The 19,098-nt window shown below is 37.0% G+C and overlaps 1 protein-coding gene across 3 annotated transcripts in view; it reads right to left on the bottom strand.

Annotated features, from left to right (window-relative positions):
- Positions 1-307: 307 nt before the first annotated feature.
- Positions 308-19,098, bottom strand: part of WASL (WASP like actin nucleation promoting factor) — a 50,224-nt gene continuing 31,433 nt past the window's right edge. The window contains exons 5-12 of one of the 3 annotated variants that reach the window (XM_039726738.1): positions 17,554-17,577; positions 12,597-12,765; positions 9,732-9,774; positions 9,172-9,325; positions 8,367-8,384; positions 5,649-6,169; positions 4,469-4,577; positions 308-3,079 (exon numbers count right to left, since the gene is read on the bottom strand). In XM_039726738.1, the coding sequence (XP_039582672.1) occupies positions 3,018-3,079; positions 4,469-4,577; positions 5,649-6,169; positions 8,367-8,384; positions 9,172-9,325; positions 9,732-9,774; positions 12,597-12,765; positions 17,554-17,577 (1,100 nt within the window). In that variant the 3' untranslated portion in view covers positions 308-3,017. Of the gene's footprint in view, positions 3,080-4,468; positions 4,578-5,648; positions 6,170-8,366; positions 8,385-9,171; positions 9,326-9,731; positions 9,775-12,596; positions 12,766-17,464; positions 17,489-17,553; positions 17,578-19,098 lie in introns of all 3 variants that reach the window. The other 2 variants (XM_039726739.1, XM_039726740.1) reach the window with 2 other exon arrangements.

Below are 19,098 nucleotides of genomic sequence, written 5' to 3'. Positions count from 1 at the left end.
TTGACCTTGAAATGTTGCTGGTTTATTGCACTTGCCTGCAGCAGTAGCTGTTTCCAAGGAGGCTGCTTAGCAGCAGTGAGATGTGCCAGGAGGACGGGGTGTCACATTCTTACTCATTGTGTTTACTCAACAGCACAATCCAACTTTCCAGAGACATGAAACTACTGCGATTTGACAGTGGCTATTTACTGCTTTGTGAACTTGGCCAGGTGGCCAAAGTCACTTTTAAAGTGTGTAATCAACCTAAAGATCTATTTTAAAACCTGTGCCGCAATCAGCACTTAAAAACCACACAGTTTTACACTAGTTGGGTCAAATTAATTTTATTATGCTTCATGATGAATTGCCACCAGTGCAACATCCTATTCACTGTACATTTCAAAAATTCACATACTAAAAATTTCAGTTTGATAAATGGAAAACTGAATGATTGAGAAGTTCTTACGAATTTCATACGTACAAGTGGCTAGCTGATATTGTCTATGCACATAGAGTGTTGAGATACAAAAGCCTCATGCTAGTTTGTTAATTGCTAAGGCTATCTGGACAGTCAATTAACCAGAATATATAAGAGGCCTTCATTACAATGTTTAGCAACAATGCACCAGTATCATGAAATGCTGTCTTCTGCTCGGAGCCAAAGTGGCAGAGTGCTGAAGCATGCAGCTATGACTAACTTAACTGACATCACAGCCTGTATGTCTGAAATTTATCATGAACAAACACTACTTGAAAGTAAATATTAACCCGGACACCACAGGTGTGCGTGTACTTTTTATATGAAGAAATAGAAAACCCAAAAACTTTCTTTGGCCAGTATCTACAAATCAAAATTTTATTCAATATTGCAACTTCAGAGCTCCCCAAATCCAGAATAGAAATTTGATTAATGAACTGTGATGCTTAATTATTAACTATATTACAGAAATTCCAATTCTGGGAACATAACAGCTAAACATATCTAGTAAGTAGCATGTTAGAAAACCTCTAGGCCTCATCTGCTTAATTTTAAAATGCCCTATATGCAATAAAAATAAGAGTGCAGTGCCAGAAGTTATATGAAAGCCATACAAATATTTTCCTTATACACAAGTTGCTAACTCCACTGCCATTAGCTACACCAGGCTGCACTTGCACTTGATCCAAAGCTCAAGCCATTACAGCAGCAAAGCTAGCAGGAAGTGTTTCCAGCAGCAGAGGCCAATGAGAAAGTTACTGCAAGAAAGTGAGACCACTTGGCAATTTTTTTTTCTCAAGTTATGTGCTTAAATTACTCTTGGAAGGAAGTTAGCGTCCTCTGAATAATTTAACTACAACCTTACCTCTCCCACTACTTTTCAGCAACTTTCTTTTCTCCTCCTACAACTAAATTAATTTGCTAAAGACTAGGTTATAACTGGGTTAGAAATCCAAGCCATATCATGCAGGTCCAGCCTGTCAAGATCAGGTCAACACTGGGTTTCAGTCAATACTTCTCCGATAACTTAAATTTTGTTTGATACCCTGACTACAGTCAAAGACCCAGGACACTATGTATTAACTACACTCCAAATGTAACTGACTTTAATAAACATTCTGTGTCCAATAATGTGGTTTTCAAAAAGATTTTCTACCTGAAAATACAGTAAGTACAGTAATTAATGCTGCAGATATTAAATACCCACTTAGCATAGATTAGTATTTCATAATAGGCAGATGTTCCAATGTTTACTGCACTACAAAGTACAATGTATATAAATGTGCAAGCTGTGAAATGAAAATCCCATTTTCTGTCCACTTATTCCAATACTATTCTTGTGAATCAGGTTCTTGATCTTCATCACAACCCTTGGTCTTAAAGCCAACATATGAAGACAAAATACTGCCATAAAGTTCAGTACTTATCCATAGTGTATAATTCTGAGTTAATGACTTTCCAACCTACAGGATGTAGGATTGGTGTTTCAGCATCTGCTGTGTACCATAAAGCAAAGACTGCAAAGTAATACCACTTGTGTTTATTAGTACACCAATGTCCTACAAATTTTAAAAAGGTAATTAAATGCTATTGAAGCAAGCCTTAAATGCAGCCCTTCAGCCTAAAAACCACAAAAATTTGATTTTAAAAATAGATCAAGCTGTAGCGATTGCCAGCCTCCAGTACAGCCCCTAGTAATTTAGACATCTTCATTCTGAAAGCAAGAGCAGGGAAGAAAAAAAACCAAAAAACCAACCAACAAAACCCAACCCCCAAAAACCCCCCAAGAAACCCTCCCTAAAACCCCAAATCAAAACAAACCAACCATAAGTTGAACTTGTTTGCATTAAAGTTGCATTTACCACTATGACAATACAGAACCACCCTGTTTAACTTCAGAGGTCCCCATTGAAGAATTTAATTACTACTGCCCTTCAATAGCAGTCAGTACTATAGTTAGGGCAAGGTGATTTTCACAACTAGCTGTGCATTTCTGCAGTGCTTTTGTGTTATGTAAAGCATACTGCTAAGATCTGAACTGCAATGTTTTGATGTATTTGAAACCATGCAATAGGATAAACCAGCCTCAACATTCATATAGCATTTAATTTGAAATCAAGGGGCTAAATAAACTAAGAGCTGCATCACTTAAAGAACATAGTGCTATACTAGGCTTTAATAAGAAAATTTAGATACAGAAAAAGTAGGGTATGAAAATAGTGTTTTCCTTCTTGCATTATAACTAAATTACATTAAGGTTTTTGTCAGTCTCACATATTACATTTAAACTCCCTTATTGATGGAATGGAAAGTATTCACATGTACATTATCATCCAGGTGTAAACTTGCACACATTAACAGGGAGTAGCTTTGTAGAGGATTATGACAAACCTTTACAGATTAAATGAGGTATTGCACAGATTAATAAAAAAGCAAAAGGCAACAAAAATATACAGCAAATTGGTAGAACATTTACATGATAATTTTACAGAATCCATAGACAGAAAGCAGTGTTTAGTATATCATTCACCTTAAAAAATATATATATAATAATATATGATCAATCATCCCATTCATCATCATCCTCAAAGTCTTCTTCATCATCCTCATCCTCATCTTCATCTGTAAGATAGGAAAAGCAAGTCACTTGCATGCACAGATTTAACATGACAAAAGTATTACTGATTTCTATCACAATTTTCTGAACAGAGAACAATCAGTTCAAGGTCATCATGACAATACATTTAGTAATACTCTATTTTAAGATTGCTAGACATGACATCCAGTTCAGATAGTTACTAGCTGGAAGTTAAATCTAATTTGTTGCTTTACTCACTCTTCACAAAGGAAAAACTTGTTTTGTTCTAGAGAAAAAGAATCAGAAGTTCTCGTTTACCAGTTACTATTTACTACTGTTTCTTAAAGAATGTGCAAGTTGCCAGCTTGCTGAAGACTGGGTGTTAAATTTCAGGAACAGATTAATTTCTAGAATGTAAGAACTGCTTCCCCAGGTTTGTTACCTAATGGTATTTGTTTACTTTACAAGCAAAAAAGGTCTGGTGAACTAAAGACCATTGTGGATACTGGAATATTCAAAGATGTGTAATGAACATCAACTTCAAAGTCAATGCTTGTTGACTTTATTCAGCCTTCCACATTTTTAATATGCATCATACTTTAAAAATGTACCCTGATAAAATTATTTGTTGGACAAGAGCATTTCCTTCCCATAGGAAAAAACTGTAAGGGAGCATTTAGTTCCCTTCTGGTATTTAATTTATGTTAAGTACCAAAACTGGCAATTACCACATAGGGTAGCATATCAACAAACCATACTGCACTTGGTCAGATGCTCTGCAGACTGCATGTCCAGTTCTGGTATCAAGGCAAACTTCAGAAATGTAACAAAGCCTATGCAGAACATATGTACCCAAACAGCTGCATTGCAGCTACTGAACTACATTTATTACAAGCTGGTATTTGAGAAATGCAAATCCCTCTTGCAGCCCTAATTTTTCCCAGCACTTAAGCATGGGAAATTGATTCAGTCCTGGTAGAAGCCTGGTCAAGTAATGCTGCTTCTTAGCCAGGAGGTGGCAGCCAAAGCCCACCAGAACTGACAGCACAGGAGCTGAATAATGGCAAAAGATTTAGCATCAACAAACAGAAAGCATCAAAAACTTTCTCCCAAAATATTTAAGTGGTCACTTATTTGATCAAACAGCTAGTAAACAAAAGCAAGTCAGTTGCAACCACAACAAAAATTTTTTTCTAAGGATATTAACCTTGCTTAGTAACTTAGTTGAGGATTACTGAGAATTGCTAGACCCCAGTAATTCTAAGCAGCATGAAGGAACTATTCAGCCCATCACCAGGGCACTGCCAAGAGCAGTCTGCCCTGCACTATTTGCTGGAATCCATGCTTCTCTCCAGCGGCATTTTATGATACATAGAAGTGTTAAGTCTTGAAAACTTGACACTGTGAGGTCAGAAAAATTCTATCAGACGTACCTGAAGAATGAATGGCTTTGCTCCTTTTCTGCATAACTTCCATTAACGCACCCACAATCCCTGAGGTGGGTGCAGGTGTAGGTGGTGCACTCTCCTGACCATCAGATACCTTGAAAAAGGGTTACAATAGAAAGATGCAATTAGCAAAACAGAACCTCTCTATTTTAAGACAAACTTCCTTGTACGATTAATGAGTTTATATTCCACCAGAAGAAATTGTGGAACAGCTTGTTCCTTTAGCTCAAACTGTTAAATCTTTAGTAAAAAAAGTCAACTTTTTACCACATAACAGAACTGTAGTTAGCAATACCCAAGTTTAAATACTTTAGCTCTGATGAAGTTAGCATTCATCTAAAAGAAAGCTTCTTAATATGGTTGTACATGCATGACTTGTGTGGCTGCATAACCATTATTTATTTTATCTTTGGAATATACCACAAAATATTTTTGTTTGGGTTTGTAAAATGAGTCTGCTTTGGGCTGATAATCCTTTCTGAAGTAATTAACTTTGATAATGCCTACCTCTAATGGGAAATAAATATGAACACACCCCTGCACTTTTTACAGCAGAAGCCTCGAGTGCAGAGGAGTGGCAAAAAAAAAGTATCAACAGGCAAAATAGTTTTTAAGAAATTATTTTTAAGATAATCAGTGGCTACAGTAAGAAACAGTAATAGCCTGTTCTGCAGCAGGGACAGCTGCGACATCTCTTATGGGCAGCACTTGTCAAAACACAGGCAGAGACCTTCTTACAAGCCTCAATATTTGCAGAACACAGGTACATTTGAAGATGAAAATAAAAACAAATGAATAAATCTAGTGTTTGCCTTCCACTACCATTACTCCTAAACTCATCCCCTGCAGTTTAGATTATTTAACTGAATAGTCAGGAAAGCAGCAACCTTTCATAATCCTTGCAAAAGTTCTGTACAGCCATGATCATTGTAGGATGTACAGATTTTACTCAGAAGAACTGAGTTTGAAAGGGTAATTTCATGCACCAAAACTCATCGGTAGCAAACGTGTGTTCTTTGCATTTTCTTAGTGCTACTGTTTAGTCATTGCTTCAGAAACTTTACTAAAACTTACAATTCAGCCCCCAAAGCAGAGGCACATTTCACAGTTCACACTGCATTTGCAAGTCCCAAGCGCATCGGGATGAGAAGCAGCTTTTACTCACAGATTTCAACTGTATACCCTGTCGTATCTGGTCCAGCAGTGCATCTCTTCCTGAGCAGGACACTGGTCGACTGTTCTGTTCTACCTTCTTTAACTGAGCTCCTTCTCTGATTTGATCCAAGAGCGCTGCTTTGTTTCCCGCAGGAACTGGAAGCTGGTGATCAACCTCAGAAGGAAGGCCTGGCGGTGGAGGAGGACCAGGAGGGGGTGGAGGAGGCGGAGGGGGCGGAGGAACAGATGACCCACCGGCTGGGGGCGGTGGGGGCGGAGGAGGGCCGGACGGTGCAGACGAGGAATGCACTGGCGGTGGCGGAGGGTACATCCGGTTGGGCGGAGGCGGGGGCACTGCTGCACCAGGTCTAGATGGAGGGGGGGGTGGAGGTGCTGCTGTGGGAGCCCTTGAAGGAGGTGGAGGTGGTGCCCCTCGGCCCCTAGCAGGAGGAGGAGGAGGGCCCGAGCTATGGAGAGGGGGAGGTGGAGGTGGAGGGGGTCCTCCTCTGCACGGTGGTGGCGGAGGTGGAGCTGAAATGAAACAAAACAACTCTGAATTGCCTGCTACTCAATACCTGTAAGTCTTTCAGAGACCAGCAGGAAAAGAAGGCTGTGCCTTGCCTTTTGCAAGGATCTCTGTGCCTGTACAAATTTTACCAATTCTGGATTAACACAGATACAGCTGAATACAAGCTATGCCTATAGGGCAAACCAAGTGAAACATAGCCTATGTCAGTTGTGTCTTTTTTAAGAGTCAACCACTGCAGGAAGCAGGTGCAAGACTTGGAATGAGTGATTAAAGTTCAGAAGAATCCTGTAAAATTTTGTTGAGCTAGCACAGAACAAAAGAGAAAAACTTTTGAGAAAATACACTTACAGTGAAATACAGAATTTCCACTATCTAATGTATCCATTATTTTATTAAGTAAATACAAAATCAAGCATTTTTTAAAGCAGTATCTTCTAGTAACAACTCCCCTCCCCACTAATGCATTATAATGCAGCATAAACTGACCCTTAGTCTCTTTTACTGAAAATTACTTCCAAGAGTATCTTTATGGCAGGGGCTGTCAAAAGGAAACATCCTGTGTGTAGCCCTAAAGTTCATTTATCTGTGAAGTGGCCTTGAAATGTACTTGCTCTGCTAATGGCATTTTAAGTAGCACTGTTTCATTTCCTCTTCCACTAAGCATCTAATGGCTCATGGTACTTTAGGTTGTGTGGTTGCTACACATAACTACTTAATAATCCAGGTGTCACCATATAACTAAGAAAATTCATGTTTGATTTCACATGCCTTTATAACAAAAAGGCTATTACACTTAAGAAGATACTTCTTTACCTCTTCTACTGGCAAAGAAAGCAGGCTGGCTGCACTGGCATAGAGAAGGGAACATCCATAAAAAAGGGACTTTGGGGAAGCAGGAGTCACTAGTACCTCAATGCCTCCTTCCCTGCTCATCTTTAGAAAAAGATATGTTCTTAAATTCCACGAGATGCTGGGGTTTTTTCCTACCCCTTCACAAGAGCAACACAGAGAGAACTGCATCTGAAATGCCATGTATTTTCCAGGAGACACACTGCAAACATTCTCGATTTTAAGAACTGCCATTTCTGGCCGATGTGGCTGTAGTTCCCTTACGGCCACTGCAGGGCGGTATTGCCAAGCGTGACGGGTTTTTGCAACACGGAGACAATCGGCGCGGTCGTGGCTCCACGGTCTGCGCTCTCCCTAGATTTCTAACACAAGGCTTAGGTTTTCCTGTGGGAAAATGGTTTATTCACATTGCAGCTAGAGAGATATGCCACATCCAATCTGTGTGAACAGCATTCTGCCTGTCTGCACTCAGCTGTAATGAACTGAGGGAGGACCAGCAAGGAGAGAGCACTATTAACTTATCCTCTCTCCCTTCCCCCTCAAACAGATGGTACAAGCAAAGCAAGAAAATAATTTTAGTTTTTTTAATAAATGCGCACTAACCTGTACACTGATATTAACAAAAGAATTTGTATAATCACCTATAGATGGTACTGTCACCAAAAAAATAATCACCAGTACCAAAACTAGGGAGAGGGCAGGGAAAACAGGAAAATAATTTCCGTCTCAGCAGAATGGCTTTTCTGCAGCTCTCCAGTCAGCATGCTACCAGGGTGAATATGTAAGCACAGAAATTCTTGCAATAAACACAGAAATATGTTTTTCAGTTCAGAAAGAACACTTCAAACAGCAGTCAAGCCCATACACGAAATAATGCAGTTGTGGATAAACCCACTGAAATACTAGAATATTTTATCTACCTCTATAAAAAAGCACAGAGATAGATTATCATCATGCATATTATAGATGAGGCAGTTGTTTTTTTAATTGCATGCATGCAAATGGCCATAATGTGATGTTAACACACACAAAATAGAAAAATAGGCATTTAAAAATATTTTAAGCTAGTCATAAGATTCTAAGGCAAGTCTCCTGAATCTAGTTTTAAAGTTAGCAATATGGGATCAACAACCTTGTAAGCATTTAAAAGGAGTTAAGATTCTATAGAGAAGCTGACAGATTTCTTACTGAGAATAAAATTCATAATTGGGAGTTTTGTTTGCAATTTAACTAAGAAATTGAAACATCATTTTTAATATTACAAACAGGTGCAGACTAAGGTGTCATCTAGGAAAGAAATCACACAATAGCATGAATACTTCGAAGCATATGCTTAGTACAAGTACATACCGCTCCACCGAGGGGGACCTGAGAAATAAATGTTACAAGTCATTGTACCCTGATTCCGTATCTCTTCAGTCACTGAACAGCTTACTCACTGCTTTCAAACCACTATAATTTCACCTTAGATAATTTTTCTCTTGAGAAGAGCTCTAAGCAAATTTTTGAAAGTTTGACACTGGCAGTGTAATTTTAAACTGACTTGCTATCTTCCACTAGATAATGCATCAGCTGAGGTCACATTTAAAGTTTAGCCAGGCAGCAGCTTATTTGAGAATTTTTTTCCAGCAGAAGCATGCTCAAAACTAGTATTTTTTAATTTCAAATTAGGAAAAAACCTAACTTTAAAAAAATATAAAAATTGCAGGTCTGTAGTTGTTTCAAGGCTCTTTACAGAGTTCTGCCAGGATAAATGGGCAGCATACATACCTGCCAGCCATCTACTACCACTACAGCTGACAACAGCATTATGTCTTCCAACACTTTCATTTATTTATAAGATTGAGATTATAAATAAATATTTAACGTACACAGTCTGAAACAGCTGTATCAAATAGACTGTGTAGATCTGCATTCAGACTAAGTGCTACTGGAAATTACTTAATTGGCATAAATATCCTTATTCCTCAGTGACAAGTCATGCCTGAATGTTTTTACGTATGTACAGTGTATGGAAACATGAGCCAGTCCAACTGCAGTGACATGAAGCCCAGAGAAGAGAATAAAAAATTGCTCACCATCAACAGTTTCTACTCTAATTCTTAAGGCAAAATGTAGCCTGTTAATTTTTACATGGAAGTAAAAGGAATCCCACCTTGTCTGCGCAGTTCATTTTTAACAGCTTCCACACCTCCTGTTTTTTCAATGAAATCATATATGACCTTTGAAGTTTCTTTGTCTTTTAGTTGAGCCTCTGAAATTCCACACAGATCAAACAGATTTTTCAGTTCTGGGTCTAAGTTGTTCACCTGCAAGTGAGACACATTAGTTCTACATTAGTAGCTTGGAATTTGGACATACTTTTAAAATATCATATTAGGGGGAAAAAACACCCACAAACCATATAGTTAAAAGGAACAGCAAGGTGACGTACATGTCTCTGAGTTGACTTTTCAAGTCAGAAAGTACTACTGTAGGAGAAGTAAGTACCCTGCAGGAAAGGCACCCTGCAGGAAGGTTTTAAATCTTTTCTCCCACCTCAGTCCCCCTTGCCTATTCCCTTCTATTCCAACATCTCTCTATTTACATTACATCATAAAATCCCAATTTATAACTATTTAATTTACGGTTAACTTGTTCTTTAATGCAAATCTTTAATGTAAAAAGTCTCTAAAGTTTAAATAATTGTCTTCAGCAACTTACTAAATTACTTACATCAAAACCTGTGTTTGGATCCCAACCAACATGTCCAATGTGTCTAAAAAAGCAGAAAAGTCCATTTAATCAGCATAAAAAAGATCTTGTTAACTAAAATAAGAGGACACCGAGATCACCAGAGATACCAGCTTCTAAGCAATTCTTATTCCTCAGTGCCCCACTTGAGACTGGAATAGTAAAATGTCTTTGTTTTCATTTTTTGTCTTATGCCCAGAAGACCAAATGGAGAATTTCTCTCCTTAGGTTACAATCTGTGGCAAAACATGAAGGTTTCATGCCACCCTGTGGTGCATATGGACAATGATGGAAGAACTATTCAGAGATTAAGGAAAGTTTAGCTTTTACATAGCAACTGGACCTTGAGCTACTGCCAAATTTTTCAGTGCCATGCAGCTGGAAAGGCTCATCCTTTCTGTTGCCACTGTGTGTATCCCGCCTCTCCCATTCACATCTTTCAAAGATAAGTCAGGACTGTTTTCAGCTGCCACCTTCCTAAGCAGTCATTTCATGTGGAAGTATTATTTTACATGATGCTATGACCAGTTAGAACACAGACGAGTTTTGTGCCCCTCCAAGCTACTTCACAATACTGCTATTGGATATGGAAAAGAGAACCATAATGTTACCAGGACTCCGTGTTTTGTGATTGTTTTCACATACTGTGACTTCTAGAAGGAAGATACAGTTTTCAGGAAGTTCAACTCAGAGTTATAAAAAATACCAGGTCAGCTGTTAGTAGCCAATGCAGTCTAGGCTAAACTTGATAAATTAGTAGGACTGTTTGGCTGCTGTTAAACAGTGCCTTGCACAACAGACCTTGTATTCTTACTTGGGTCTGTTTTTATCAACAGCACAAGTTTTCTTCATTAAAATACTGAAGTACAATGATCAGTTTTGGTATTGGTATAACTATGACTAGTTAACTATTTATTTTAAGAAGCAAGAGAAGGAAAAGGTTTGGTTTAAAGTAAAATTATGCCATAAAAAAAGGAAAAAAGGAAAATCCGTTTTGCCTAATTATTTAAATGCCTTTAACTAACTATCAGAATTGTTTACAGAATTCTAAATGCTAGGATATAGCTTGCTTCACATAAATTAGACATGCATTTCCTAACAGCTGATCACAATGTATTAACCTGGCATATGTAAATTATATTTGTGCACATCTGTGTGACTTGGGATGCTCTTTTAAGAGGTTGTGAGCATACAACTCAATTTAGTGCACTTAATTGACTCTGAAGTTTTATATGCCATAGTTTTAGCATTATTTTTTGTTTATTTTTCACCCTTCAAAATAAGATAAATTACTTGTACACACTGACTCCATATGTTTGTGCAAAATTAGCAGTTAAAGTATCTTACATAGTAAGATGACAAATAGCTGTTGCACTCTACAGGAAACTTAAACAGACCTGAAGCCAAAAGGACTTTCAAGAGACTTCTTTTGTAAAGGTTCACCATTTACAATTTAATGTTACATTATATGATACTGGAACATATCTTTTGTTTGAATGTCATTAAATATTTTATCACCTTACTTGCAGCTTCTCTAAGTCACAATCTGATATATATCATAAAAAAACTTTCAAAGTAATTTTATATCTATGCTGCTGCACAACCCCTTCCACAAATTCCTAACAGAGGTCTGACAGAGTAATGCAAATTTTGTCCACATATGCTCAAGTCTGCATCAGTACAGTCACAACAGTGACTCTTCATTTTTGTTTCCCTCCTCCTTCTTTTCTGTATTTTTCCATTCAAATGACACTAACAGATGCAGCACTTCACTGATACTCATATCAGTAAGAACAAGGTTGATGCCTGAATTTTCTAAGCAGAGTCTGTTCAGGGAAGTGTTTTAGCCCACCTCTTTTATGTTCCATCCACTATCCCATTCTACAGAGCACTGTCCCAAAACACTGTGCAGTAATGTTACTGTAACTAGTAATGCCAACATTACTTTAATGGAATTATATTCTGGGAAAACACATTAGTGTAATGACGCAACATACCACTTCAAAAGAATAAGACATTCACTTGGCATGAAAATGTCACACTGATTTTCTCAGTCTTTACAGAAACTGATCTCTCCTGTAACTAACTCAAGCTCTAAGTTCGTAAATTGCTTCAGCAAATGAAGTATTTATTTTAAAAGGTAGATTATTACAACAATTAATGTTCAGGAAAGCAACAGTTAATTGAGTAAAGTGACCAAAACTAAGTTTCATGAAAGTGAAGCTCAAAGTGGTACATCATAACTACTCCAAAAAATTAAAGATAGGTAAGAAATGACAATAGGAAAAATTTCTGAAGGATGTATGCTGTACTTTCACCACAAGATAAAGTCCTCGCCTACTCAACAGAAAGTTTGTGAACAGAAAGCCAAAGATGAAATCATGGCAAGTAATTTCTGCAGTTATGACAAGTCAGGACCCAGAAGTGTATTTCACATGACAATGCACAGCTAAGTATGTGCAGGTGTAGGAAGCACAGTGTTAAAGAGTTGACCACTGAGCCTGAGTATGAGTCTTCACTGAGCTGACAACTTTAATAAGGCACCTCTATGCAGCTCAAGTCTTTTCTAAGCTGATTTTCGATAGCAAGCTACTTTTTTGTTTACAGCCGCAGGAACATTCTCATCTGTGTACAAGCTAACCTCCTTTTAAACCCCACAGCATTCCAGCTAGCATTCACTCAGTTCAGGTTACACAGGTTCAAGAGCTGGCCATTTTCAAGTGTAATTGACACAAAAAAAAAAAAAATAAAATCTGAAAAGCAAAATGCCAACATCCCTCCCCACCACCGCAAGCAACAAAACTCCCACCCATCCAAAACCAAACTCAAACTTAAGAACATACTTACTGGAAATTAGATGGAGTTCCAATATCTGCCTTTGTCAATCTTCTCTTTTTAGTTTTTCCTTTCTTCTTTTCTTTGGTATATGAAATATTGTTGACTTGCGGAGTATAAAATCTGTTAGTTGTAATTTCTGGGTTTTTGATATCAACAGTTGCCATTGGTAGATTTGGGCCTGTGAAAGTAAAGTACAGGATTTTTACTACTGTGTTTGACCAATGCCATGTTCAATCCACAAACTTTGGGAGATGCATAAACTAAGAAAGATATTTGATTTTTTAAAAAAAAACATTGCTAGAGCAGAGCAACAGGAGTATTTTCTGAACTACAACTTTTTTTTTTGCAACAGGCACAGAACACATGGAATGATGAGTCACATTAAGATACAACATAGCTACAATCCTAGATAAGATCAAAGATGTGACTCATAAACCGTTAGACCCAGAAAGCCAGCAGGCGATTACCTGGGCAGCACACTAAACTGATCTTCCAGGAGACAGAACTTTCCTCTAAGAAACCGCAAGTGGGAATGCTTTCTGCCATCACACACACACAACCTGGACATTGCAACGCCTTCAGAAAGCTGCTCTGGACACACTACTGTCTTCAAATATATATCTGTGGAACTATTCAGGATTTCTTATGTCTTATTCTTTGAGAGGTTTTCAAAACAGTGAAGTTCCAGATAAGAAACAGCTCGCAGAAACAGTAAAAAGAGCACTAGAAATACAATTTCTAGTTTTTGTGTTTTGTGTACATTCTCAAACTTTGATCTTAATTATAAATAATTCTGAATTATTATTCCAGTTATTTAAGATGCATCTGAATTATACTCCTGATAATTTAAGCATCTTAATATTATATTACTTGCGTAATACTAGCAAACTAACATACTAGCATATGTTCCATTCAGGTTTTTTAGCTTTGACAGAAGATAATTCCTGACATAAGCAAGTGACAGCAGTACACAAATACTAAGAGGCAATTTATGCGTTTATTATATACATATATACACAGGAGTATTTTTAAAGAAAACTACAAAAAGGGTAAGTAATTTCAATTTTGGAAGAATGAGATTAAGCAGTCATTTAAAACCAGTTTTGCCAGAAAGAGTTTGAAAACATTCCCTACCTCCCTGGGAGTTAGGAGCCAGTAGTTAACAAATGAACTAAAGACACAGTCTTACTGGGCAGATGATAAAAAAAGTATAGTTAGACTTTGATAAATTTGAACCTTGTTTTGACACTATTTTTTCACAACTGCATTCAGAAAGAACCAAAAAGCCTTATGTTCACAGTGCAATATAAAAATCAGAAAGGACCAGTAGACAACACAACAGGTAACATAGCTGACACCTGCATTTAAACACCTTAGTGGGAGGCACCTAGTGCTGGCCAGGACAAAAAACAAAACCAGAAACATGACACTGGGCTACACAAAACTAATCTAAAACATATGACAACACTTCTGTAGGAGTCTTAAAAGACAGGATTAAAAACTGCATTGAAACTGCATGAAAGAAATTCTAAAATGTTTTCTGCTAAGCAGAAATGCTTTATCTAGAAATGTTTTGATCTAGACAAATGTCCTTTGAGAATACCAAAACATAAATTGACCACGTAAGATTACACAAAACAATTTGCATTGTTAAGAGTTTCACTTAAAATTAGCACTGAATTCACTAATCATCTAATATTATCCACTCTAAACTTAACAAGAAGTTCAGTAAAATCAGAATGAATTGAAAATTACAGTCTTAATTTCCTTGGTATAAAACACTAGGAGTTAATCTTCACTTGAATCACCTATTGCATTTTTTTGTTATATTCTGCCCATTTTTACCCACTATATTGGTATTTACAGTTTCAATTGCTGTACTGACATTCAAAAAAGAAAAAAGTATCTCTATAACACTAGTAAATTGGTGATATTCTTCTCTCAATTTTTAGCAGTCTTTGAAGTGCATCTTTCTGTATATCAAATCCTGAACTAACCAAACATGGTCAGTTGCCTGTAAAGCAACAGCAATTTGCAAATGGGAAGTTTAATTCAGCTGAGCTAAAAACAAGGACTGATAGCCTGATTCCTTGACAGTAATAGTCATACAAGAGGTCACAGTAAAATTAAAGATGAAAATTTTTCTTACCATCTGGTTTAGACCTTAGATGTCCACGAGGGATAAAAGAACCTTGGAAAGAATTGTACTCTTCTAGAACTGCCATATTTATATCCAGTAAAATTTTTCCCATCATTACACATGCACCTTCCCCAGCAGGTGTAGACAGCTCAATAAACGAAGATGAGAGAGGCATATAGAGCTCATCATTAGGAAGTACCTGACAGTACAGTGGCCTTAAGCATCCACTGTTATCAATATCTGTGATATCTTCAGAAGGGGCTCCAGAAAATGTTGTACAGAACATTTTGAAATATTAATTCCAGTCTGTATTTTATTTAAAGCCTCTCTAGATATCTCTCCCAGACTACAGACAGCTCTACAAGAAATGCAAACTGTTCTAGTTAACAGCTGAAACAAAATTCCGCCACATGGCTCCTCAAGATTCCCTCAAAACCTAATACTCTGACAAATCCTCCTTTCATCCAGTACTCCACTACGAGGTCAGTTCAACCACACTAACTCTTCTTTATTTGCATAAAGGGACCTAGCAATTGCAAATGAGTAGAACACAAATCCCAGGAAATTACAGACTAATACATTTTACATAACTGTTAATGCCAATTTGAGTTTAATCCTGCAATTCTACAAAAACAAAAAAACCTTAAACCCCTATCATTGAAAACGTCATACAAAAGACCAAGTGCTTTTTCCATGCAGCTTCAATGCATGCAGAAAATCCAGACTAACAAGCCCAGTAAAACAAAATTCTCACAGTATTTCAACCATGGGTCATATGAGTACAGAAATGTGACTGCTTTCATTTTTCAGTTTTAGAGCTAATAATGCATTAATACCCAGCACAAAAAAAAGCAGGTGTTGCGTCTTTCCTTCCCATCAGAATTTCGGAGAAACAACTGCATATAGAGAGCAAAATAAAAAAGGTGTGGGGTGTTCTGTCCAGTTACATGCTGATAGAATGTATCTGTTCTAGTCTTAATTCCAAATACTGAAATGAAAAATCTGTGCAGAGTGTAACAACCTGAGGCTATAATCCATGCCCTGACCACGTCTTAATCTGTGACTGCTGAGGACATGGCCACACAACTTCTCACCAGCAGAGAAGCCAGGCATTATGGAATTTGATAAAATCAGAAAAAGAAAAGGTTTTAATAGGTTTTGAAAGAGTATGTGGATGTCCCAAGGAAACAGTTTATTAAAAACCAGATGCTTATACCTGTATGTAATGTTAAGTGATTATAAATCTGAAACACTGAGCATAAAAACTATGTCTTTCACAGAACACAGGATAAATTCAGCACAGGGATAATGACTGCAAGTTTAGTATGAGAGAATTTTTCTCAGAAAAATATTGCTCCCAAAGTCTTACAGCATAAGTTATGGAGAGTATTTTAAGCACAAAATCTTTTGCAGGCTTAGTTTTCTTAAATCTTGTTCTATTAAAGGATAGCAAACTAGACCAATAAATTGTTTGTGTTATAAGAGAGATAAAGGCTACATTTTTTTTGTGGGAGGTGTTACTACATGATCACCACTGCTGCTCTAATTCCCATCTGCTCTGCAGACATTGCTATCAGGGATGTGCTCTTTAGGTAAGCAGAGCAGTTAAAACCTTTTGAAAGCTCAAAAAGCTGGCAAGACTATCATGCATGGTATTACTGTGAGTGTTTCAAAATTTAACAGCCCAAAGTTTTATCTACACTAAAAATGCCTGACCTAAACTGATGATTGCCTGAATTTCCTCAAAATGCAATGTTTAAAAAAAGGAAAAGCAATTTTTTGAGAAGTAATCCATATGAGGGAGGTTTTATCTGGGTATATGAAAGGAATCATTAGTTCCCATAATTCAGCTTAGTTATGAATTACCTGCTTTGGTGACCTACAGAGAAATGCTTGGATGACTTGGTTAGAACAAATTTTAAGGCTACCACCTCAAACCACAAGCAGATTTCAGAAGATCAGTTAACTCTACCATTGCTCAAACAGCAAACTCACAGATATATGCTGTGACTTATATGATCTGAATCATTGACAGAAGAAATACAACAAAAGAAATCCCTTTTTAACTTCAGTGTGAATTCAGAAATCAGAGTACCAGACTTGGTATTCATTGATGTGCCTTTTTAATGATTTCAGAATGGATGATAAAAAAGTTCTGTACCAAATCAATACATAGTTTGATTTCTTCCATCAATTTAATAAGAGGATCTCCTGAGGAACCTGTATCTTCATTCTAGTAAGTTCCTGAGAGGCAAGGAGATTCAAATAATTCTTCATTCAAAAGGAGTTTAATATTGATGAACATATGACATAAACCCGCAAGACTATGTTACATGGTTAGCTAGATATACTGAAATTGAAATATTACATGCTATTAAATCCATCATTATTATACCTGCCATTAAGGCAAATGGACTAACTTTGTTCTGTGATCCTATACATGCATATTCTGAAGATCAAGCAGCACGCGTATGCCACAAAGTTTTCCCAGTTTAAGCTGAAGAGACCTCTCTCCTACTTGCAACAAAACATGCTTCTCCAGAAACATTCTTTACAAATGCCAGCTAAGCCACAACAAATGCCAAAGAACAGAAACAAAAAGAATACTGTAACTTCCAGTTTACTGCTTTTGTCACTACATGACTATCCTGAACAGATCTGAAACAAAGATATACATAAACAGTAAATGACAGAAGAAGGAAAAAATAAAATGCAGTGATTCATGCAAAAAGCTTACCATTTGGTGGGTCTCGTCTTTTTTCTGTTGAAAAAAAAAAAAGAGCCATTTAATCACAGGTATTACAGGAAAAAATGCAAAAAGCTTACCATTTGGTGGGTCTCGTCTTTTTTCTGTTGAAAAAGAAAAAGAGCCATTTAATCACAGGTATCACAGGAAAAATTAATTCTAAAGTTTAGTGTCTAGTGAAGCTTTCAATGACCTTGACCTCAAACTTAGGAATCTATTAAAATTCCTTAAAGTCTACTTGTGCAGTTGAAAAAAAAAGTATTACAGAACAAAAAAAAATTCTAAAGTTTAGTGTCTAGTGAAGCTTTCAATGACCTTGACCTCAAACTTAGGAATCTATTAAAATTCCTTAAAGTCTACTTGTGCAGTTGAAAAAAAATATTACAGAACAAAAAAACCCCCAATCTTAGATAACAAGCATTGATTTCAAGTGTACAAACTGAGCAGGAGCAGGATAAGGCAATAGCTACTGACTTGGTTTCAGGCATTTCAACCATGAAATAGAGTGAAATATTAAAAAATAATCTGTTTTAAATACAACCTGTCAAAGTAAGATTTTTGAAGCATTATGCTTTCTGATGCCCACTGAATGAAACTGTTCTTTCATTTTTATCTGAAATGTAATTAGCACTTTTATAGAGTATTGTTCCCTCATAGAATCTAAAATTTAAATAATTTTTGCTTTACGCCTAAAAAATAGGACACACAGGGGTAAGACACTTCACCTGTGTTATCCAACAGATAACACAAGTGAGAACAGATAACCATATGGAAAGAACTAGAATCTCCTTGATATTAAGATGATATTCTGTTCACAGCACCACAGTGTTTCACAGACTATGAAGAATCTGGCTTGATGATTTAAAATGTAAAATTTTTACACCTCAATATTCTCAGCCTATAATAGTAAGTTCCCCTTTAAAGGAGATTCCCCTCACTTACTATTAATTCCTATCCACCCCCAGTACATATATTTATACACAGTACATCTATAGACACACTCTTAAGAAATTTGGATTTAGCAGCACCCATAAAGGCAAGCAGGTTTATCATCTCACTACGGCAAAAGCCACAGCTCTCTAAGGATCTGGAGTATCTATATTCTAACAGGGGCTCCCAAGAGTTGTGCAATAAGAATTTGTACACAGGCACTTCACTTTCCAGCAAGGCCTAGAAAATATGTTAACTTGTTATATTTTTCCAGACTTACAAACATAAGATGGGAGAGAATGTCTCCACAGATAGTGCTGACCTTGTCCTAAGAATACTTAAAACCCCAAAAATATACAATCCTAAGTATGCAAGGCAAGTCAGCCTCATGTCAGTCTGCTGATCTTCCGGTAGGAATAAAGGAATCTGTCAAGATCAAACCTTCATGGGAAGGTGACCAAAACCCATTGAGAGTCAACTTTTGATGAACAAGCCTTCCAAAGACTGTTGATGGTTAGGACACAGCAGGTTAGTTTCAGGCATAGAGGTGGAGAACCTCTGCAAGGGTGCCTCAGCATAAGGTATCAGGTCTGAGGTGAGAAAAAGAAAAAAGGCTCTTTGACTAAGTACCATGCTCCCTCTTCCCACAAGATTCAGTTTAAAAAACCATACCTTGTACTGTCCCCTAGAAAGAA

Source organism: Passer montanus, unplaced genomic scaffold, assembly GCF_014805655.1.
Source record: "Passer montanus isolate IOZ18808 unplaced genomic scaffold, ASM1480565v1 scaffold6, whole genome shotgun sequence".
NCBI classification, from domain to species: Eukaryota; Metazoa; Chordata; class Aves; order Passeriformes; family Passeridae; genus Passer; species Passer montanus.
This window is presented reverse-complemented; position numbering and strand designations above follow the sequence as displayed.